Source organism: Hirsutella rhossiliensis (genome assembly GCF_020360975.1).
Source record: "Hirsutella rhossiliensis strain HR02 chromosome Unknown scaffold00022, whole genome shotgun sequence".
NCBI classification, from domain to species: domain Eukaryota; kingdom Fungi; phylum Ascomycota; class Sordariomycetes; order Hypocreales; family Ophiocordycipitaceae; genus Hirsutella; species Hirsutella rhossiliensis.
The window spans coordinates 330,681-353,074 of record NW_025408688.1 but is presented as its reverse complement, the minus strand read 5'-3'; the positions used below and the strand labels follow the sequence as shown (position 1 = coordinate 353,074).

General features: G+C 52.8%; 5 protein-coding genes across 5 annotated transcripts; 3 read left to right on the top strand and 2 right to left on the bottom strand.

Moving 5' to 3' along the window:
- Positions 1 to 224: 224 nt before the first annotated feature.
- On the top strand, positions 225 to 1,346 carry HRG_11714 (heat-labile enterotoxin alpha chain domain-containing protein; the record flags this gene model as incomplete). The annotated part of the gene is made up of 3 exons (XM_044870184.1): positions 225 to 338; positions 457 to 1,087; positions 1,156 to 1,346. 3 exons carry the CDS (start codon positions 225 to 227, stop codon positions 1,344 to 1,346), a joined length of 936 nt encoding a protein of 311 aa, XP_044714679.1.
- Positions 1,347 to 3,537: 2,191 nt separating this feature from the next.
- On the bottom strand, positions 3,538 to 4,434 carry HRG_11713 (uncharacterized protein; the record flags this gene model as incomplete). Its single annotated transcript, XM_044870183.1, has 4 exons — positions 3,538 to 3,916; positions 4,054 to 4,091; positions 4,155 to 4,257; positions 4,334 to 4,434. The coding sequence occupies 4 exons, from the start codon at positions 4,432 to 4,434 to the stop codon at positions 3,538 to 3,540; spliced, it is 621 nt and encodes a 206-aa protein (XP_044714678.1).
- A 60-nt stretch (positions 4,435 to 4,494) lies between these two features.
- HRG_11712 (MULE transposase domain-containing protein) lies at positions 4,495 to 6,517 on the top strand (the record flags this gene model as incomplete). Its single annotated transcript, XM_044870182.1, has 3 exons — positions 4,495 to 5,058; positions 5,445 to 6,012; positions 6,450 to 6,517. The coding sequence occupies 3 exons, from the start codon at positions 4,495 to 4,497 to the stop codon at positions 6,515 to 6,517; spliced, it is 1,200 nt and encodes a 399-aa protein (XP_044714677.1).
- Positions 6,518 to 8,938: 2,421 nt separating this feature from the next.
- On the bottom strand, positions 8,939 to 12,004 carry HRG_11711 (reverse transcriptase (RNA-dependent DNA polymerase) domain-containing protein; the record flags this gene model as incomplete). The annotated part of the gene is made up of 9 exons (XM_044870181.1): positions 8,939 to 9,038; positions 9,099 to 9,301; positions 9,382 to 9,837; positions 9,904 to 10,034; positions 10,085 to 10,160; positions 10,340 to 10,683; positions 10,777 to 10,821; positions 11,238 to 11,296; positions 11,514 to 12,004. The coding sequence occupies 9 exons, from the start codon at positions 12,002 to 12,004 to the stop codon at positions 8,939 to 8,941; spliced, it is 1,905 nt and encodes a 634-aa protein (XP_044714676.1).
- A 1,601-nt stretch (positions 12,005 to 13,605) lies between these two features.
- On the top strand, positions 13,606 to 15,108 carry HRG_11710 (uncharacterized protein; the record flags this gene model as incomplete). The annotated part of the gene is made up of 3 exons (XM_044870180.1): positions 13,606 to 13,867; positions 14,219 to 14,287; positions 14,360 to 15,108. 3 exons carry the CDS (start codon positions 13,606 to 13,608, stop codon positions 15,106 to 15,108), a joined length of 1,080 nt encoding a protein of 359 aa, XP_044714675.1.
- Positions 15,109 to 22,394: the final 7,286 nt, after the last annotated feature.

Genomic DNA, 22,394 nt, shown 5'->3' with positions numbered 1-22,394 from the left:
CTTCAATGAACTCTGCGGCCGCTTGCTCATTGATTCGGCCCCTTGCTATTCGTATCGTCACATTTCCCTCAATACATTTATGTTTCTCGGTATATTAAAGACTCAAAACCACGTATAACCGGAGTTCAGAGCCCGATCGACTCAACACCCGATTCTCGACAGTCGGGAATAAGCCCATGACTGTCCCCTGAACGCCCAAGACAACATCAAAGCGTCATCCTACCATGAAGGGCCTCTGGCTGCCGACATTATGGGCTCTCCTTGTGCTGGTCCTGGGCTTTGGCCAAAGCCTGCCCTCGGCTGAGGTCATTCACAGCATGGGCAAACGTGGCGTGGCAGTAAGCAAACCGGCACCTGATCCCGAACAACCAACGACCGTCTGGCGTGGTGAAAGTTTCGGACTCCTCAGGAGGTTGAAGCCGCTGGCGGCATGTTCTCTCGAGGCCTTGAAAACAGCGAAGAGGTGAAACCCTTACGAAGGAAGAAATTGAGAGTGGCAGCAGCTTGTATGAGCATGCCAAGGGCAACAGAATAGCAAACTCGCAATATGTGTCGACGGCTTCAGATCCGGCCCTGGGGTTGCGGTTCGGTCGCGGTGGGGATCAAAACGGCGAGTCAAACGGATACCTCTATCGCATACACGCCGATACAAAAGCCATCGACGTGGATGCGTCCCTTGGGCGGTACAGCCCCTACAAAGGCCAAACAGAGCATGCATTCATAGGGGGCATCCCATTCGACCAAATCGAAGGCTGGTACGAATTGAAGGGGATCAAAGACACAGACGTACTCGAAACGATTAAGCGAGGAGAGTCTCCGGGGCGTGTAGAATTCATTAAGAGCCCCAAGTTTAACGAAGAAAAGTATCGCAATCAGAAAGGAAGCGGAGCACAGCCTCAGATCGCCGGGTTTCCTGAGACCTCTGACGCATGGAAGGAAAAGCCGTGGAACCAATACAAGGACCAGAAAGTGTTAGATAATCTGGGCAATTTCTATTGGAACAAGGTATGTGGAGGCACAAGCTGCAACAAAGACTTCCAGCCTCTGTTTCTCAGCCGCTGCCCCAACCAGATGCAGGCAAAGATGGGTCGTCGGGTCCAAATGAGAATGGGGAACCGCTGTGCAAGCGCAGCAATGGATGCAGAAATGGTGCAGAACCGGCCAACAAGAACCAAGAGGCCAACAAGAACAACGGCGAAAAGACAACGGGACCCCCGGCCGACAACAAACCCCCAGCCAACAACAAACCGCAGCCGCAGCCCGATATAAACCAACAGGGGAATACCGGAAAGCCCGGTCCCGAGCCAGATTCCGAACCGGTCAAGAACCGTCCGCAAAAGCTCTGAAGACTTTTGGTTTTATTCCTGGCTTTACGTTCGGCCTTCTTACGGCAATTGTTACTTGTGAAGCACATGAAAAAATGGTAAGTTTCTAACCGTGACTAATGACAAATTTAACATCGGCGGTATGCTAATCGGCCTTGAGCGGAACCAGCAAGAGCAGGTGCATCCAGTGGCGCCGCCGCAGGACCTTACCCTTTGGGAGAGAATCAAAAATCCCTGAAACTCTACTCGATCGGGCCGACTTTCATAAAGCTATTTAGCGAGGAAAACTGGGTGGCTTTTAAGAAGTCTGGTGCCGACTTGCTAAAAGAGCTAGGGGGAATTCCAGAGGCGGTGAAAAGCGCTATACACGACCTCACAAATGCGGAAAATCTCGAGGCTTTCGAGAAGTCTGCTCGAGACCTCGGAAAAGGGTTGCGAAGTTCCGGGGCGGTGGTAAGCGGTGTACATGACGTCGCAAACCCGGAATATGACGCTTTGCGAGGTCTCTGGCGACCTCGCAAAGCGGTAGGTGAAATTCCGGCTTTGGAAGGGGTTTGACGACCTCAAAAGCCCCAACCGACATCGCAGCAGCATTTCAGAAGCTGCCTGGACAGCTGGCGAAAGCTGCTGCAGATTTCATGACTGAGTACAATAAGTTTGTAAGTTACCCATGACCGACGAGTCTGACTGCCAGTGACACTGTCGTGAAAACGGGTTAACGATCTAGGTCCGGAGGTTACCTAGTCGGGCTGACTCTAGCAAAGGTGACTGAGAAGGATGAATAATATTGTTGTTAAGCGGTGGTATCGAACCTTCTAGATGACAACGTCATCTAGGCGGCCTGGTGGCGACATCGCCACCACAAGGCAGCCACAGGTGACAGAACTATAAGAAGTCACTTTTTGTTAGGGAGGAAGAAGAATCTAAGGACAAGAAACATAATCTATTCATCACTTGCACCCTCTCTTCGCGAGAGTTATGAGCCCGGGAGGGGGTGGCAAACTACCCCCTGCAACTTCCGGTGACTGCGCGTTGCGGGGTAATACCCGTAGATAGCCGTGTACCCCTCTCTCTCTTGGATTTCCCTGGGTAATGGGCGCGGTGCTTGGTGTTCGACTCCGCGTCGTGGGCTTAGGTCCAGGAATCCCGGCGGAGCCGCGATCCCTGAGGGGGTGTGTCGGAAAACGCGGTTGTCAGTCATATGTGTTAATTGCAGCGCACCTGTCGGAGCGCGCGTTCCACTTTTGCCTGCGTGGCGCAATGGTCTTCGCGACAGACACTGCTGATAAACCTGTCAAATCTAGTTACCAGTAAGTTCTCACCATTACTAAACGAGTCTAATTGCCGACGGCATGCTGATACGGCTGGCAACTCTAGCCTGGTTCCAACCAGAGAAAAATTGCCGACTCTATTTTCCTAAGTTTGCCGCCAGCCATTCCACTGACTCAGTTCGCGAAGCTTTCAGTAGCTGGGGAAGAGTTGGGTCCAGTGTTATACGGCGAATTCGCCAAAAGTTACGGCAAGTGTGGATCCACGCTCGGAAATATGAACAGTTCATCCATATGATTCGGCGGGCCCACAAGCATGGACCCGTTATAGCGCCCGGCCTCGACGTCGATTTGGCCCGAAAACCGACGGGCTTCCACGCACTAGATAACGTCGTGTCGCATCGAGCGGACCCTGTTTGGAAGGAGGATACTTGGTTCCTGTGTATGCAGATATCGGGGTCCTCCTGACAGCTATTTAAGCTGGGATAGGCCTGCGAGGCGGATCGGTCGTCGGCGTGTCTCCTGGTGACGAAGCTGAAATGGCCCATAGCTGAACAGCCGGGCGGCCCATGCCACGGGGGAGGCGGTGTGATCAATGGTCATGAATGGGGTTGTCTGATAAGGCGAGGGGGCACCAGGGTGAAGCAAGTAAGATGGACGAGAGGCAAGCGAGCAAGCAAGCAGGTCAAGGTATGCGTCAGTCGTCGCTTACTAGGAAACCAGGCTTTTAATCATACGCCATACGCCATACGGACCTCTATGGTTTATGGCGTATGGTTTATTCCCGTATGGTCAACTAAATCATATATGACCATACGGAAAATGACGTCATAGGCCACTATGTTCGCGTCGGGTGCCGATGATGCTGTTGTGTGTGATGTCCTCGAACAGTTCAATCTCCTCTACTGGCAGCCCTGCCGTTATCCCGCTGCGAATCCAGCTCTTCAAGCACTCCCCTTTTCAATTGTCGATGCTCCAAGAAGCATGCGATCCCATGAGATTGTACGCCGCGCCCCAGAGAAAGTGCGCTCAGGGTCAGCAGACATGGCAGGTATGGAGAGAATGTCTATTGCCATCTTTGATAATCGAGGAAAGCGCTCCTTCTGCTCAGCACGGAGCCACCAGGCGAGGGGAGAGCCATCGATTGGGATGGGCGGCTGAGAGGTGTAGGAGTCGTATTCGTCGGCGTCCTCTTCTGTGCCCACAACATCAAGCTCCTGTGCCAGCCGGTCATACTCATCGAGCTCCAATTCGGGAACGATAGAGGGAGTAGTAAGAACGGCGGGTAGGTTCTTGTATTCGTCTTCCCATGCTTTCTTCACCCTGCGAAAATGTTCTTATGCCACGCCTTTGGCCAATTCTTTTGTACGTGGGCTTTGCCTCTGGATGGATGAAGAATAAGGGCTGCACCATATGCCGGGCTCTCATCGGACAGCTGATAGTACTTGTCGAAAACGTACCAGCTCGTTAGCACCGGGCCAGCAGCTGTTGATTCGTCCTGTATTTGTTGAAGGCAATTGATATACGGGCCCAACCACTTTACTACACGGGCGCTCCTTACACGGGCGGCGGTTTTTAATTGGGCCAAAAATTCTGCCGCCTGGTCCTTGCACGTGGCAGGGTCTGTAGCCCCACCACCTGGCAGAAGGGGGGTGACATCCCAGCTGCCAGTTCTGTAGTGACAACTAACTCTCCCACAACCAACTTTCCGTCTGAGCAATCATTCGGTTAAGCACCAACCGGCATGACATTGCACGAAGACCCAACTGCTGCCAACAGCGGCGACGGCTGTAGTAGATCCCTTCCGGGCTTGCCTCCATGCAAGCGCCGTAGACTTGCATCACGGGCTCGGGCTCAGCCTCCTTTCAATCCTGAACCGTATTACGGCCTTAACGACGATGATGCGTTATACAATCTCTTCGCGACATGGCCAGAAAGCTACTTCACTAGCCTGCCAAGACCACACGGCTCGTGGCGTCGACGAGCCCTGGTGGAAACTACGTCAGTCACAAATATTCTTGGATGATAGCTTCCGAGGAGGTGGGGCTCGGCGGTTGTTCACCACAGGAATTCCTGATGCAGACAAACTCGAGAGACAGCGTCTACGCTGCCTCTTGAGGGTGGAGGAAGTCGATGCCCGCAAGCAGGTTGTGGCCCGCTTCCAGCCTGCCTTGACCTTGGCCTGGGAGCTGGCGGAGACAGATTCCTTATTGGCTCGCGAGTTGGCCAAGTGTCGAGAAGCGTCCGGCCCACGGCAAGCTATTTGGGAACGTGGAGACGATTGCCACGGCCGTATTGCGTCGCCCACTCCACTAGTATCATCGTTGAGCCAAGATGGACAGGAGTACGAAGAGTGGAACGGCTTCTCCGACGCCGAGTGTGGGGATTATAGCGACGTTGAACCTATTCCCAATCCACAAATCCCCGGTACTGCAGCTCCATCGATCGAGGCCCTTCACGCCGAGGTGAACGCATTCGCAAAACGAACGGGTTTGGCGTTGTCAGGCGAAATGGAACTGGGAGTCGAGCCAGAAAGACGCGATACGTATTGGAGTGCGATCGGTACGGTCAGCCACGCCCGTCTGAGGGGACTGGGCTTCGCCAGAGGCGGTCACGCAAGTCCGGCTGCAAGTGGAAGGTGATCGCGGAAGGCTTGGCAGAGAACAGCTATATGTGGACGCTACGAGCATTTCCCGACCCTGAGCACGGCCAACATAACCACGAACGGAGTATTAGCCTCCGCGCACCCAGTTCACCGAAGACTTACCAACCCTGTCAAGGCAACAATCGAAACAACAAGCCGGCGAGTTGGCATCCGGGCACGTGATGTAGGGGGACTTGTTCGGGACAGCCACCAGGAACCGTCTATATGAGAAGGGACATATATAACGCCAGGGCGCTTCTGCGCCGCGAGAATCTTGGCGGAATGAGCCCCACAGCCGCGTTAATCAAGCTTTTCGACGAGAGGGGCATCCCCTATATCGCCAAGTGGTCAGAGACCGAACCTGACCGCCTTGTTGGGTTGGTATGGACCTTTCCATACTGTATCCGTATGTGGAAACGCTTCCCGGAGGTGATAAGCTTCGACAACACTTACAACACAAATCGCTTCAAGCTCCCGCTCTTCCAGGCGACGGGTCAAACTTGCCTCAAGTCGGTCTACAACGCTGCCTTCGGCTTGATCGATAACGAAAGGCGTGAAGGCTTCCAATTCCTCGCTGAAGGGATTAGGCAGTTGTTTGAGAGGCATGGAATTCAACTACCCAACGTTGTGATCACGGACTTCGACCAACAGATGAAGGCGGCACTGGAAGATCAGTTTCCAGACGCTCAACAACAGCTTTGTATCTTCCATATCAACTCGAACGTACTACTTAACGCCAAGCGCAAGTGGAAGCACGCCAAGGAAGACAGCGACGGTGGCTCTAATAAGGGATTTCCCGGTGATCTGCCGGATCGGGTGATTCGCCGGGTTTTTTCTCCCTTGCATTCCAGTAAAGAACTGAGAATAACTCCACGAATACTATTTGAATTGTTCTAAAATCTCATAAGAGCAATTAATAATGCTCAAAGATTCCACTCAATATTTTTTTGAAGTCATCCAGTCATCGAGGTCGTCTTCTGTTACTCTCCGATCGCGCAAGTCCCCGAAATGCACCCACTACCTTCCGATCACTATCAACAGCTAAAGAGGGCCTTTGAGGACAGGATATGTGGTTCGAAGTTATCATTGCCTTGTTATTTGCGTTATTATATAGTGGGCTTGGTACCTGCAATGCTATGGTCCGCTCTGGTGTGAACGGAAGAGTGACAATTTCTGCGGCGTGAGCATCCTGACTCCTCACGCAACCCTCAGAAGCCACCCGTCGCTCATTCTGCATTTTCTGGGGCTTTTCCATAGTCAAAGTCTTCAGCTCTTGTTAATAGTGCCAATTTATCTCCATATTTTGCTTCAAGGCCTCCGTCATCCGTCGTTTTCTCCCAATTTCCGCCTCTCATTGCTTCCTCTTCTGTAGAGCGAAAGCTTTTGCTCCGCCGCCTTCTTCTGTTGCTGAAACCTTCAGGTCTCCTTCTTCAGAGCCTCTTCTTTTTTTGGGGTCCTTAAGCTGTATTTATTTAGCGAGTTTGAGCCACTTTTGCAGAGCTAAACACCTCGTCTGCATTACAATCTGTACAGCAGAAGAGATCATCTTTTGGAGCCTTACCGCCCTGCCTGCGCTGGTGCTTGTGACTACCTGTTCTCTTCTAACTTAAGCTCTCATATAAATCACTTAAAACTCACATTGAGGGCTTTCGAGGGTGCTGCTCAGCCTTCGGCTGTTGCGGCCAGCTGTGAAAGGCCTCTAGTGAGTTGATACAACTAACTAGTCCCTATGCTGTTTACTATCAAGATAGAGAAGAAAGAAAGAAAGAAAGAAAATCTACTACATGAGAGCACAATAGCATTTTATAGCTTCGAGCCAATGGAAGGTTCTAGAAGCTAAGCGGCGCAGCCGCCGTTAAAGCGGCTTGCCCGTTACATTACCTCCTCCTTCCAACGTTTCCTCTTCCGGGGATCGTGGAAATCTGTGGCAAGATGACTTGAGAAGGTGACACTCCTTTTATGCTTCTTCCATTGCTTCCATGCATCCGTGTGTCGAATAGTGGTAAGGGGTTCCACGTAGGCTGCGAGTAATCATGCCATTTACGAGCACCTTCTTATGCGTACCTTCCATTCTTTCATCCAGAATTCTTTCGACAAGGTACATCTTTTCGCCGTCCACCAGCACCGGTGGGGCACTCTCTTGATCGAGTTTCTGCGAAGGCAATCGGTCTCCGGGGACTGGCCGGAGTAGGTCGACGTGAAAGACTGGATGGATGCGCCCAGGCACATCCAACCTGTAGGCATGTGGGCTAACTTCCGCGAGCACTTGATATTTGGCATGTAGCCAATCGAGCTTCTTGCAGGGTCGCGATGTTTTGACATTTCTCAAGTTGAGGTATACCCAATCCCCAGGCTCGTATCTCGGTGCGGCTGTCCTGTGCTTGTTGGCTTGCGCTTGCTGTATTTCCTGGGCCATAGCTATCGCTGCTTGCGCAAACTCCGTGGCGTCCTGTAGTCTCTGAATAAAATCCTCCGCTGTCGCTTCCCCCTGCGTCGTGTCTTCCGTTCTTCGATGCTCAACTAACTGGATTGGCTCGTTGTGGTAGCCGTGCATGAAGAAGAACGGGCTCAGTCCGGTGGAGGTTGCTTCCTCTCGTTAATAGTCGCCATCGCGATTGGAAGCAAGTCTAACCAGTTCTCCTGCAGATAATTCGTCCATATCCGAAGAATCCTCTCTACCTCTTGGTTCATTCGTTCTGTTGCACCGTCGGTTTGTGGATGGTACGCCGTCGACAACCGCTGCTCGATCCCTAGCATCTGACAGAAACTTTTCCACATACCACTGACAAACTGGGGACCCTGATCACTGGTGATAACCGTTGGGATGCCATGGACAGGGTAGTGTCGTTCGAAGAGTCTTCTTGCAACCGCTTCTGTGGAAATATCGTTCAATCCTTCGAGTTCGACGCCTTTGGTGAGTCGGTCCGTGACCACCATGCAGTTCGTCGCGCCATCTTTCCCCGACGGCGGGAGGTCAGTAATAAAGTCAATGGTAATTTCGCTCCATATGCGTTGCGGAATAGGGTCGCAGTTGCGCACAAACCGACGTACATCGCTAGCGGCACCCGGCCAGAAGAAGCGTCTCGACAGAGTCGAGTACGTGAGGTCCCTTCCAGGATGTCCGGTGATATGAGAGTCGTGAGTTTCCTGGATGATCTTTGTACGTAGCGGCTCCGAACCGGGTATCCAGACGCGTTCTCTAAAGCACAGCAGGCCTCTATTGTCTAATGAGCATTCTGAAATGCTGACAACCTTCTCCTTCTGTAACTCTGTTGGCAAACTCTTCGCTCCATCTGCTACCAGCTTCGTGAGTTCTTGATAAAGCTTGTCTTCTTGCCGTGCGGCGTGCCACAGCTGCTGTAACTCCTCATCTTCAAATATCCTGATCTCTTTTCCGAAGTTGATTTCCTGGGCACCCTCGGTGTTGGTAGACAATGTCGATATTGGGACTCTTCTAAGGTGATCGTTTTGGAATAGCCTCATAATGCGTCCCTTTAGTCGTTCATCGGAGTAGTTGGCCGGCATATCCTGGTCTCGTCGAGAGAGTGCGTCAGGCAATCCGCCCTTGCGGCCCGGCCTCCATTCGAGCTCGAATTGGAACCTGGACAGGAACTCCGACCACCGCACTTGTCTCTCTGTCAACCTCCTTTCCGAGTAGAAGTACCTCAGGTTCTTGTGGTCCGTTAGGATCTTGAAGTGCTCTACTGCCCGTAGCTCTGGTTCCCACTGCTCCAAACATCTGAGAATGGCGAGTAGCTCCTTGTCATGGATAGCGTAGTTCGCTTCGGCTGCCGAATGTTTCTTCGAGAAGTATGCGACAGGTCGTACCAGTCCATCCTTATCATCTCTCTGCAAGAGCACGCCTCCCGACGCGAATCCTGAAGCGTCTGCTTCCACGATAGTCTCCTTTCTGGATGGAAGTGTGCAAGGATTGGGGCCGTGATCAACAGGTCCTTGAGCTTCTCGAAGGCTTCTTCGCACAATTCATCCCAACGGAATGGCACGTCCTTCTTCGTTAGCCGCGTTAGCGCTCCGCTATCACCGAGAACTCTGGCATAAACATCCTGTAGAAGTTCGCGAATCCAATAAAACTCCTCACGGACTTAACATTCGTCGGGGTTGCCCATTCCTTCACAGCCTCAACCTTCTCAGGGTCGACTCGGATCCCACACTCCGCCTCGATGATAAACCCAAGGTATTTCACAGCCTTGACTTCGAATTCACTCTTGTTGATATCCAGTTGCAGCCCGGCGTCCATCAGTCGTTGGAGGACCTTGCCGACCTTGTCGCGGTGGTCTTGCAGGCTTCCAGAGGAGAAGATCAGGACATCGTCGATATATGCTGACACAAAATCGTCTAGGTAATCCTGGAGCGCGCTGTTAATGTACCGCTGAAAGGCTGCTGGTGCGCCTGTCAGGCCGAATGGAACTACCAGCCATTCGAAGGATCCATAGCGCGTTCTGAAAGTTGTCTTTTCCTCGTCGCCGGGGGCGACCCTGATCTTATGGAACGCTGCTATAACATCTACCTTGGTGAACCACCTTGCCTTGGCTATCGTTCGCAAGGTCTCGCTCAGTAAGGGCAAGGGATAGCGGTCCCTCTTCGTTATATGGTTCAAACCTCTGTAATCCACGCAGAAGCGGATGCCTCCGCCGGGCTTCTTCACCATAAGGACTGGTGCCGCGGCTGGCGAGCTGCTGACTCTAATAAATCCCTTGTCGAGTAGTTCTGTGAGAGTCTTCCGTAGTACCAATAGCTCCTCGCGGGACATGCTGTAAAGCGGTCCCCAGGGTAGGGCTTCTCTCGGCCATGCTCGTCTTTCAGCACTTCGATCTTCAGGTCCACACCTGGCCGATGAGGGGGCAGCTGGTCGGCCAGTTGCTGAGAGAAAGCTCGAGACCACTTGTGGTACTGTGGTGGCAGCTTCTCCATTACGTCAGTCTTCGGTTTCGGTCTTAGGGCCTTGTCAATATCCGCCATCGTGACCGAGTGAACTCCAATGCCGCCTTTGCGTTTGTCACGGCGTGCTTCTGCTAAAAGGTTGCGGCCATGACATTAGAGACATCTAGCTGGGGAGGCTGGTAACGTCGTCGGTCTCGTACTTGAACTCCATTGGACCCGATCTCGAGATATCCTTCCTTCGCATGGATGTGAACATCCTGGTCTTCCATCCATCGTTTACCCAGGATCATATCCCAGTTCAGATCGTCGATGACGTACATGAAAACACGATGCTGCTGATGTCCATCGAGGTCGATCGACACATACGTGATCTTGTCGATTTTGACCTCCTTGCCGTCTCCGGCTGCGTTCTCCAAGATACGCGGCTGAACGCGTATATGTGGCAACTGGAGAGAGTGAAATGTGCGCTTGCTAACCGCGCCGTAGCAGAGGCAGCCATAGTCGACAAGAGATGGCACGAAGTCTGTGCCGTTCACCCTGACGTCTGCTATGAACGGTTCTCCGTCCATTTTTGCTTTTCCGCTCACATCCCATTCTCTCACAGCCGCCGCGTGTCCCTAGTCTGAATCTTCCTCGCTATGAGAAGAAGTATCGTCTTCGGCGACCTCGGCTTTAGTGACCGCTGGTCGTGACGGGGTCACGGCATTGACCTGAGTGCGTCGGGTCGTGTTTGCGGGTCGGATAGGCGCAGCCAATGGACAGCGCTCGATTCTGCAGTTGTCTCTTCCACAACGGAGGCAACGCCCTTCACGGTAACGGGCGTCCATCTCGGCCTGGTCGACCCACTTGGCACGCTTGCCCAACAGCGCTTGGTCTTCTGGTCGCTTGGATTGGTAACCATATGTGTTCTTATCACTGCGGGTGCGCGCAGCGTTCACTTTCGCGGATACTTGTAGAGTTGGTTCCCATTCCATCATATCCTCTCGTCTAACTTCGGTTTTCTGGCCAGACTGTTTCTGGGCAGCCTGGCCTCCATGATTCTGGTGGTTGTCATAGTTGTCCGAACTCTTTGTGTTGCCTCGAGGCCTTTCCACTGACCCAATAATTCCATCTGGCTGCTCAGCGAATCGCACCTCCTCGCCAGCCCAACATAGCTGCTGATGGCAGAGGGTCAGAGCCTATGAGGCCTGCTTTCATTTTATCGTTTAGTGCCTCCTGGAGGTAGGAAATCTTGCTGTCATCTGGCCAATACTCGGCGTTGGCATTGGCGATCTCCTCTCAAAGCGGGGTAAAGGACGTGAACGGTTCATTCTCTCCTTGCTTAATCGAATGCAGGTTGCGTGTAGCTCTCTGCTTGCGATCCCTCTCCCGTACAGCAATTCGAGGCGGTTGAGTAGTTCAGCAACATTGAACGTTTTCTTCTCGGTTTGCATCTCCACAAATGTGGTCACGTTGTCTTTAGCCTTGCCTTCTAGGCTCATGAAGATGTACATAAAGTGGCCTTCTGCATCTCCAAGGGCTTCTTTGTCGACTCGTAGCTTTCCTTCGGTTTCTAGTTTCCAGCTTCGCCACTGGGCCTTGTCGCCGCCGAATTTCGGTATGTCTCGTAATTTGGGGCGCTTGGTTGGGTGAGGGTTGTGAGTGGCGACCACACGGGTGTCCTCAATGGGGACAGCCGGGGTGACAGATGGCGTTGGCTCTAGGAGTTCAGACGAACGGGCTTGCTGGTGTTGTTGGAGTTCCAGGGCAATAAAACGTTCTTCAAACTGGGTGTTTCTCCGGGAACTCTCTTCTCTCAGACTTCGTATCTCGGCAACCAGGGCGCTGAGGACGTCCGGCTGCATGTTGTTGTTATCTTCGGCCATCGCGACTTCGCTGAACGCTAATAGTTCGACGGGACTCAGTTTGGTGTCTTCAGTGTCTTCAGTGTCTTCAGTGTCTTCGGTGTCTTCAGTGTCTTCGGTGTCTTCAGTGTCTTCAATGTCTTCAGTGATCTTGATAGTATGTGAAAGGCCTCTAGTGAGTTGATACAACTAACTAGTCCCTATGCTGTTTACTATCAAGATAGAGAAGAAAGAAAGAAAGAAAGAAAATCTACTACATGAGAGCACAATAGCATTTTATAGCTTCGAGCCAATGGAAGGTTCTAGAAGCTAGGCGGCGCAGCCGCCGTTAAAGCGGCTTGCCCGTTACAGGCATCGCCTAACCGCGCCCTCGAACGCCTCGTCGATACGAATAGCCTTACGATTAGGATAGAAGGATCAGTCGAACGCCCTCCCCGCTAGCTGCCGCTCGAACCGTCACTCTTTTCGCACCCTTGCGGTCGCACCCTTGCGGTTGCTGCTACGCTCCCGCACCTGCTGCTACTGCTGCGATTGCAGCGATAAAAGAAGATTTGCCAGTGTGGGAATGTAGCTGTCGGTGAAATGTTATGTCAATACACATCGGAATAAGGGGGTCACACAGCTAGGTTCAAGATGCATGTTCTCTCTCTAAAGGGGCAGTCTGAAGGGGCTATTTATACAAGAGGTCTTAGGGCCTTCTGGGGACCTCCTGAGTAAGGAGCTTTACTGGCTGTGTCCACGCATAAAGGGGTAGCCTTCCTTACTCAGGAAGTCTTCATGCGTTCCTGCTACATAGGCCAGGGATCCCTTCTCCAGGTCCCTCCCCAACGTGGCAGCCCTGGTCCGCCGACAGTAGCATATAGCTATAGTAGGATTGTAAGGGAGGTGCGCACACACGCACACGTGACCCTTAGCGTCACGTGTATGGACCTCGGGGATCCGTGTATAAAGGGCACGTAGTGTGCCCCCTCATTCCCTTTCCTCCCTTCCTAGCTAGACATCTTGAATACAACCCATTGCGTTACTGCAGTACAGACCTCCCGACAGTATGTGTGGGAATTGTAGTAATCCATTGTACCCATCTAGATAGGTCACGTGCGCTCTCACGTGTGCAGTTGAGGATAGCGGAGGACACATAGCTAGCTCCGTGCCCTTTGCCCCCTCTTCCCCCTTTCTAGAACAGACATCAACGATTACACATACCATTGCGATTTGCACGCAGGCCTGTGTAGAGACCTACCGACACTGATCAGTGGTCGACTTGGTCGATCACAGACAGCTAGGAAGAAGAGACAAATCGCTAACCTTCAAGATCGGCTGCAAGGCATCGGTTGAGGAAGGTTATTTGTGCTAAGTGGCTATCTCAGGCTGCCAGGCATCTGGGAGAACCTACCAAGCTATTAATCGGCTGCAAGGCATCGATTAGTAGTGCGACCACATCGCCTAGCGACTTCTATTATCGGCTGCAAGGCATCGATCAACAGTTGTTACTAGACCCGACAAAGACGTATTTCGACAGCCAGATACGACTCCATCGTCTCATTCACTTGATCAACGATGACCCGACCGACCGAGCTACGACTCCGAACGAGAGCGCTCAGCTCGAACAATTGAGCGAACGGATGCAAGGACTAGCTATCCAGACATCCGTATTCGATAAAGTTGATGTTACCCTTTGGGGACAAGACATCAAACCTGACGAGGAAGATGAGATCGCAGTTACGACGTACGCCGCTAGGTTCATGTCCAATGCCCAATTCGAACGCCTAGAAGGAGACGACATCCTTGACCACTTCCAACAACACTTCGAAGGCTGGAACCAAGACATATGGAACCGGGTACATATGGACTACAAGAGAGCCCTTAGATTACTTCTAAGGAGACGTGGCATCTATACAGGACGGAAAAATGGCCCTTTTGCACCCCAATTCATCATGTTGCAAACTGTGGAGGACCGACCTGCATGGCCAGAACGAGAGTACATGGAGATGGATTTTGACATTGGGACGACCGCTTATAAGTTACGAGCAACAGGATCAAATGCCCTAACTTCTCCCCGAGAACCCCAATCGCCACCGGTAGCAACACCGTTACAGTCTTAACGAACAACAGCCCATTAAGACCTTAACGAAGCCACCTGCCCAGGAACCCATCACTGAGGCACTACCGATAACAACATCACCTCCACGACTTCCGATCTGACCCAAGATGCACCTAACTTGAACTCTCGTACAGCCCATCCGACAACCCACCACTTCAAGCACCCGAACTCGTCCAATCCGCCCAAACCCCACCTAAACCTCCGTCCGAGCATATGCATCTCGACGCATATACAAAACTTCCCCGGATGATACCCGAATGCCACTGTTGACGCAGATACCCAATATATGTTCATGAAGCTCTGGGATAAGGACCAGAACTACACAGGAGAGCCGTACGACCTCCTCGATGAGAAACTCCGAATCTTCATGAGTATCTGCTACAACATCCAAGTGAAACCGTCACAATTTCACGCACTCTTTCCCCGGATCCTTGATGGAAGAGCACAAACGTTCTACATTGACAAGATCGAATGGACTACCACGTTTAGGAAGGCATACGACAGCATCAAACAACACTTTGACACGGAAGTTAACCATGTCCATTACTATACAGATTGGACCACAACCACTTTCAACTCGATTCGTGCCCAAGATGCTTCCAAATCCCTCCACGAAGTCCTTCAACTACTCTTCGATAAGCTACAACTCTGTCAGAGAGCCTTGGCCCTGACTACGCAGGAAACATTCCACTGCGTACTACGCTTATCATCGCATGCCGTGGTGTACCCGAACTTGAACACGCCCTCTTCAAACCTGCAGCAAAGATCGAGACCCTCTTTGCAGATCTACGATCTTCCGTTGAGACCCACCTTGCCCGACAGACAAACCCTCAGTATTTGCAAAGCCCTGACGGATCATTTGGACCAACGAATCCGAACAATCAGTACTACCTCGATCGCCGATACCATAACAACCGCGTACGAGGAAGATACGGATACTCAGGACAACGACCCAATCGCGGATATGGACAAGGCTACAACCGTGGAAGCTACAGGCCCTCAAGCCATAGCAACTACACCCTAGCCACACCAATCGCAATTGGACCAAAAGTGCTTTGTTTGTGGACAAGAAGGTTGCTGGTCAACCAAACACTCTGCAGAAGAACGACAAGAGGCCAAGGACCAATATGTCGCACATTGTCAATTCACAGGCATACAACCTCCAAACTTCATAGCCTATCTTATAGACTACGAAGGTCATGAGCTTGATGAACTCACTACCGACGACATATGGGAAGAACCTGACAATGGCACCAACAATCACCCTAGACAATGGAGAAGTCTACCGGACGGATCAAACCATTGTTCCCGCCTAGCAATTCGTCATTGAAGATCAATATTCAGTGGACAATTTCCCAGGCATCATGATTGACACAGGTGCAGCAAAAGTCTCTACAGCCGGTCACTCTCAGTACATTGCTCTACAACGAGAAGACCCTCTGTAGCCCTAGACAGCTCAACCTCCGGCCAGGCTACCATCACATTTGGACACGGCGAAGCCACTCACTCGATTGGTTCCATCGCCCTCAAAACACCAGTCGGAAGGATCACGTTCCACATCCTTCAGACCCCTACCCAGGAAGAAGAAGAACCCCCCAGACCGGCATGAAACCCCCGCACCCCACAAGAGAGGACGCCCGCCCGGATCAAAGAACAAGCCCCAGCCCGCAGCACACGGAGCCTCGAGGACCGGCCGGCACACAAGAGCAAATAACAATATGTGCCTGTAGTCCCTAGAGGAGCCATATGCCCACAAAGAAGAAAAGCTCGAGGAAGCACAATTTCGAGCCAAGCCAAAGACCTCGATGACCACAAGTACAACGGTTGACTCCAACGCATTTGATTAGCACCAGCGCTACGTTCAAGCATCAGCGCTACGTTCAAGGTATACACAATCAAACAGTTCCTGTCACCGACAAGTCTTCCAAATCTTCTTCGACTGTTCACCTCTTTGACCCCAATACACTCTTTTCCCCTCTTTTCATTATGGCCCCACTTTTTGGGCCTGTTGACATTTTGCCACCACTGCAGCTGGTCTCTCCCTCTCTTTCCCTGCTCGTTACAGCGATTGCAACCACAAAAGAAAAGTTGCCAGTGTGGGAATTGTAGTAATCCATTGTACCCATCTAGATAGGTCACGTGCGCTCTCACGTGTGCAGTTGAGGATAGCGGAGGACACATAGCTAGCTCCGTGCCCTTTGCCCCCTCTTCCCCCTTTCTAGAACAGACATCAACGATTACACATACCATTGCGATTTGCACGCAGGCCTGTGTAGAGACCTACCGACAGTATGTGTATTTCACCCGGAGGATTTCTCCTATAGGGCCTAGACGTAAAAGCTACTGACATTTCAATACATTAATGCGTAACACCTTAAGCCCCACGAGGACTAGTTATATGCACAACAGTAGTAGTAGTAGTAGTAGTATTGATTACCGTCTGGGACATCCCTATAAGGGCAAAAGACGTGCTAGGCTAGAGAAGACTAGATACATAGAATATCCCGAGTACCTGGACTAAGGACCGTGTGTAGCACCTAACCACTCCATCTAGCAATTCTGAGGCTCTGAGGCCGGTCGGAAATCCGGGCCCTTCCCCGTCAGCGGGTTCCAGGCACGGCAGTGAAGCCGTAATAGTAGTCAGTCTTTGGCCGAGGCCGGGTGACTGAGAAAGCCCACGAAGTCATGGGCCGGCCGCAAGCCCCTCGAGGAGGGCCTACGGGGCAGAAAGAAAAGAAAAGAAAAGGAGCAGAGAGTGTAGCAATGTTAGTCGGGGTTCGCCCCGATGGCGATTGTCTTCTCCCGCAGGAGCGTTCGATCCGGGCCACTTCGTGGTCATGACAGTCGGCGAAGTCCCCGTGCCTACTCCTCGTAGCAAGCAGGTGGTGGAGGTGTTGTCGATTGGTGTGCAGCTCCGGGGGCACCGGGTGAGGCCTTGAGCTCTAGGCTCTTGTAGCTCCTCAGGGCCCCGCGGCCCACCAGTCCAGAGGAAGTCGTGGCCGCTGGGCGGCAGCAGGCCGCAAGGCAGCAAGGTCGGGGCCGCGAGACGGCAGAAGGAGTCAGGCCGCAAGGCGGCAGAAGGCGAGGCCAGCCGGTAAAGGCGGCAGAGGGTGCGAGGCAGCGCGAGGCGTGCCAGGAAGGGCGAGAAGAAGTCGGGCCGCGAGGCGGCAGAAAAGGTCGGGGCCGCGATGCGGCAGAAGTCGAGGCCAGCCAGTAAAGGCGGCAGAAGGCGAGGCAGCGTGAGGCATGCCGTTATTCGAGACCAGCTTCCCAAGAGGAGACGAACTCTCCAAAGTCTGCCTTTTGGTGCTTGCTAGAGCCCCGTTAGGGCTAGAGAGGCAGAAGCATGGTCGGGTGACCTGAAAATAATTATCCACTAACAGGCTGCTAACAGCCCGCAGAAGAGAAGAATTTTTACAGGGGAGAGTTGTATATGCACAACAGGTTACGCTATGTGCACATCAAAAAGTGGAGTAGTGTGGCTTGGTGGCGCAGGAGCGCCGATACCGCACAGGTGACCGGCCCCTTCCAGGGCCCGCCAATGCCTTGAGGAACGGAACTGGAGTTGGGCCGGGGTTGCAGGGGAGAAGGCATGTCTGAGGTTACCACTAAATTGGCCGCCTACGTTACTCCTAAGGCGGCCCGCCGAGGGCCCAGCCAAGGGGTAATAAATTTATCTAAGCATGTATAGCACACACTCTCTACCTTACTCAACCCTTCATGAGCCTTGAAGCTGATATATCATCAGAGTAATCTCTCACGCTGCTTCTGCGTATCGCTGCCTTGAATCGTATGCCCGTCTCGTTTCTAAAGCCAGTTCCTTGAGTCTCTGCATTCCATCAATTATAGCCTGATCCAGCCTGTTGCCGATGAAATCCTGGGGTCGTATGGGACTGAGAAGTTTGATACCTTGAAGCGTTGTACACCTAGATAGTTGTACATAAAGACTGGTAAAATCGCATTTGGAAGGCTCACCGTTTATTACGCGATTTCCTCGCAGCTCCAAGAGTACTTCCAGGAATGTTTTCCCTTGGGCCTTGTAGTCAGTAAGGACAAATGCCGGTGCAACGGGTAATCCGCGTCGCGTACATCTCGCCGACAAGAACCTGAAATGGGAATTGGTCGGGTCGAGGGTCTGTGACATGGGCCGGATGAGTACTGTTCCCGGTGGGAGGGCGGGGATAGCCAAGTCGTCTGTCTCTTTTGACTGAAGTAGTATACCTAACGGTGGTCCGAAGTGGACAGTGACGTCGTCTGCAAGGTGGTAGCCTGGGTATCTAGGGTCGGGGATGACGTCCGCAGCGGCAAACTCTGCTCCATTCACCACCTTTAGACCAATATAGATGTTCTTGTTCACAACGACAGGCATGCCTTGCGCGTAGAAAAGGGCTCCGGGAACTTTGCAGCTAGAGTCGTCTCCTTGTTAGATGGTCCGGGCGATCAGCTCTCGAGACAGCGTGCCACTTCGCCAGGTGTGGGCCGAGATGAAGACGGATATATGTCCAGCGCTCCTAATAGTGCGCTAAACGGTCTGCACTATTAGTGCACACTGCAGTTTGCACTGCTTAGTCAGCACACTGCCAGTGCAGTGTAACCGTTTGGCAACGCACTGCTGGTCCAGTGAGGCCTCCCCCTCCACACTGCTGGTTCAGTGAGGCTTCCCCCCGCCACACTGCTGGTTCAGTGCGGCTCCCGTCAAACTGCCCCATAGTTCAGTGCGAGCGTCGCGCACTATCAGTGTCACCATCAGTGTGACGAGTGTGACTTGTCTAAACTTGGACGTTTGACCATTAACGTAATTCCTGGCCTACTTACAACGAGTCAATCGCTGATTAAACGGCGGGATGCGTTCTTGCTCAATTTTACAAACCATCTAGCTCTTACGAGATATCAAAGTGTTGCCAGGGCAGAACGAGCCTCTGCGTAGCTTTCATCTCATGTCTTTAGGGTAGCATCTGGTCACACTTCCCATACTCTCTGCTAGGCAGAACTTGACGTTGAAGCCTTTTCTCAGTTCACCTTGCCCCCCGCCGACAAACACGAAACAGACGCGACAGGGTAAAAGCAGATCAGATGTGCAATATTTATTGCGCTCTCCAATCGCCAGACCGCTTCACGATCACTGAATTTTACCGCTCGACTAGTCTTGATGAAGCAAGCCACCGGCTTCCAATCATCCAACCTTGAGGGATGTGATTGGACGTCAAGCTCATTCTGGGACGCCCGATTTTGGCCTTAATCTGACCAACTTGACCAACAGGTGAGGCAACCCATCAGGGGTTGCGCAAAGAGCCTTGAGGAACGAAAGTTTGAGGTTGGAGTTAACATGGTGGAAAAGAGTGCAAGTTCAAGATGAGGCAGGAAATGCAAGTGATGATGCAGGTAATGAAGCTGGGATGCGTGAGGAAATTTTGGGACGTACCGGCAGTAGTTGCTGCACGGAGGTTAGGTTGTGTAAAATATGCGGAACAAAGGTGGGAGTGAAGAGCCATGCTAGAATGTTATGCAGTAGCACACAAAGGCATGCGTGCCGAGGGAAGGACGACAGACGCGAAGAGTCTGGAAGCAAAGCGGGACGGCACCAGAAGTTGTGGATGGAGTGTTGCTACATAGGTAGTAGCTGGGTTCACATTTCCGCTGACGAGTAGGCTTGGGATATTGGACTGTTCTATCCGCTGAGAATATTGCACAAAACTTTATGCGATGTAGTTATTCCACTACCCCAAGTTCCATCTTGGTTGGATATATTGCGAGAAACTAATAGGTGATGTAGTTATTCCATTTCCACAAGCTTCTTGCTTGGATGCCGACCTCGATGTGGTCGGGCGGGTGCTTCTGATGGGCATGCGACAATCGAATCAAGTGCAGGCCCTGAAGCGTTCCCGGAGGCAGGACGCTGGTTGGTTGTTTCCGTCTCGGAAGAAGAGGAGGCAGCTGAAATGGAGAATGGTTGAGTGGCAGACCTTCCATCGTCGGCCGACGAGGAAGGGTTCAGGGCACGCCGCAGCACGCGGGGCCTCTTGGTCGGCGTGTCGGCAGACTCAGGATAGGGACGCTTCTGCGGCGGGGTAATCTGGCCGGCTGAAGCCGAAGTTGAAGCCGAAGGGGGAGGAGTCCGCGGGAGGGCGCCAGGCCCTGCGACGGAGTAAGAGGATCAACGACATATGGGTGCGGGCACGAGGGCTGCTGCCCCGGAGAATCTCGTGCCTCGTCGATAACGTGCAATTGCTTCGGCGGTCGGCCGAAGACGCCAGGCGCGATGCCAAGCAATGGACAGCATCATCCGGCGGCGGAGATCACACGGGCGCACATGTCGAGGAGGTCGACGAGGCGGGAGGGGGTCAGGCGGACGAAGAGACCGCATCAGTGTACCAATCCAGGGACGTCGGAAACGCTACGCGTCTCATCGACGTCATTAGAAGTGCAGCCGACGCGAACCAGATCACGGCGGGATCGCCGGAACTTACAGCAATGATGCAGCAACTCGGCCGCGTCCAGCAATCAGCGCTATGCTCAACGGCCGAGCTCCAGGCCACCGCAATGCTCGAACGTGGGGAGAGGCGGATAAACATGCCAGGGCGAGTGATTTCCGGGGCCGCAGTACCGCCACAGGATCAGGTTAAGGCTATAAAGTCCCAGCAGACATGTGCCTCCAAAGAGAGGGTGAAATTGATCCAGGGCATACAAAACATAGCCGCGGCCCATGGAACCGATCGTGTGCAGCGGCGCGAAGCATGCTCACCGGTTTCGGGGACGGGGACATCCAAATGGCGGGGGGCCGGGGGCGGACTTGGAAGAGACGGTAGGCGACGCAGAACCCAGTGTGGAAGTTCGCCTCGGCCCATTAACTACTTTCCTTGAGACTGGCAAAGATCTGGTGGCACGGTTGACATTGAACCGGAAGTAAGCGATTGCTTTCCTGATACTGTGCCGCCAGCTCGACCTGATTCATCGTGCCGTGACCTAAAGGCGCGCTCAAGCAAGGCCAGCTGTAAGTTGATGCGGCAAATTGAAGCTGGCCGAGATGCATCAATACATACAGTAGAGGCACATTCTTAGAGTCGTACGGAGCGTCCTTTCGTCAATTAAAAGGCGATGGCAATGACGGTAGCTATAAGAGGCCTTCCTTATGTAATTCCTCCCTTAAACACTCCTCTTCCTCCATCTCCTCGTCCATCATATCAAAATCGGCTAGGGGGTCATCTTCATCCTCTGTATCCTCTTCTTTGTGACCGCGATGGGTTGAAGGCATCGTAATCCGCTGCGTATTCCACTGCGTAGCCTGCTGCGTGGCCTGATAACAGTGAATTGTGCCCTGCGTCTCGCCTGCGCCGGCAAGCTCATTGTCAGAGTCAGGCGTGCGGTGCCGCTGATATGCCCGTGGCATCTCTGTGCCTGGCTCGTATGAGTCGCCATTAGCGTAAATGTATTCCAACGCCTGCCTCGTCACATCGGCGGCGTTAACAGCGGTGCTGCTGCCCCTGCCCCTGCCTTTGCCGCCAGCCTTGCTGTCAGCCTCGTGTTTTTTCGTGCTTGTGAGTGCCGCCGGCGCTGTTGACAGCGGTGGCCTTATAGCCTCGGCACGCTCGATCCTCTCAACGATCTCATGTGCAGAGGGTTTACGCCTTGTGCTGCAGGCACCTTTCTCGAGGTTGGATGAGCCCTTTGGCCGGCCTTTACCGCGTACGGGTAGTGGATCGAGTGGAGCGTCGTTAGGGCTCGAGCCCCGAAGCTGCCGCTCGCGATGCCAGAACTCGTCAACGTCGGTCATTTCGAAAGGAATAGCGCCACGGGCACCAACGCCGGCGCCACGGGCACCAACGCCGGCGCCACGGGCATCCTTGAGCCGCTTGAAGATATCGTGACGGCATGGCAAGCCAAGGCTGGACTTAAAGCTACAGTGATGGAGAGGATCACAACTGCCAGGCGGCGGCTGCTGTGCCCGGTCATCTGTAGCAACGTTTCTGCCCACAGCACGGAATTCGATCCCTATTTTCCGTACCGCCCAGGAAGAGAGATTTGGCCGGATTTTCGCAAAGATCGGCTGAAGGGTAGAAGTTGATACCTTATGTATAGCCGCCTGCTGTAAATTGAGGATCTCGTCTGACTGATGCTCCCAGAAGGCTTGGAAACGCTGCAAAACGGAGGTCAAATCACCTGTCGACGACCATAGGAACTTCTTCATCGTGGCATGCATGCCCTCAAGGATAGACGTCGTCGTACGGCCAAGATGACGGTGACGGTCAACGCAATATAACACAATTTTATCCTTCCAGAGCTTGAGCCATGTATTTACCGCATAATCCACTG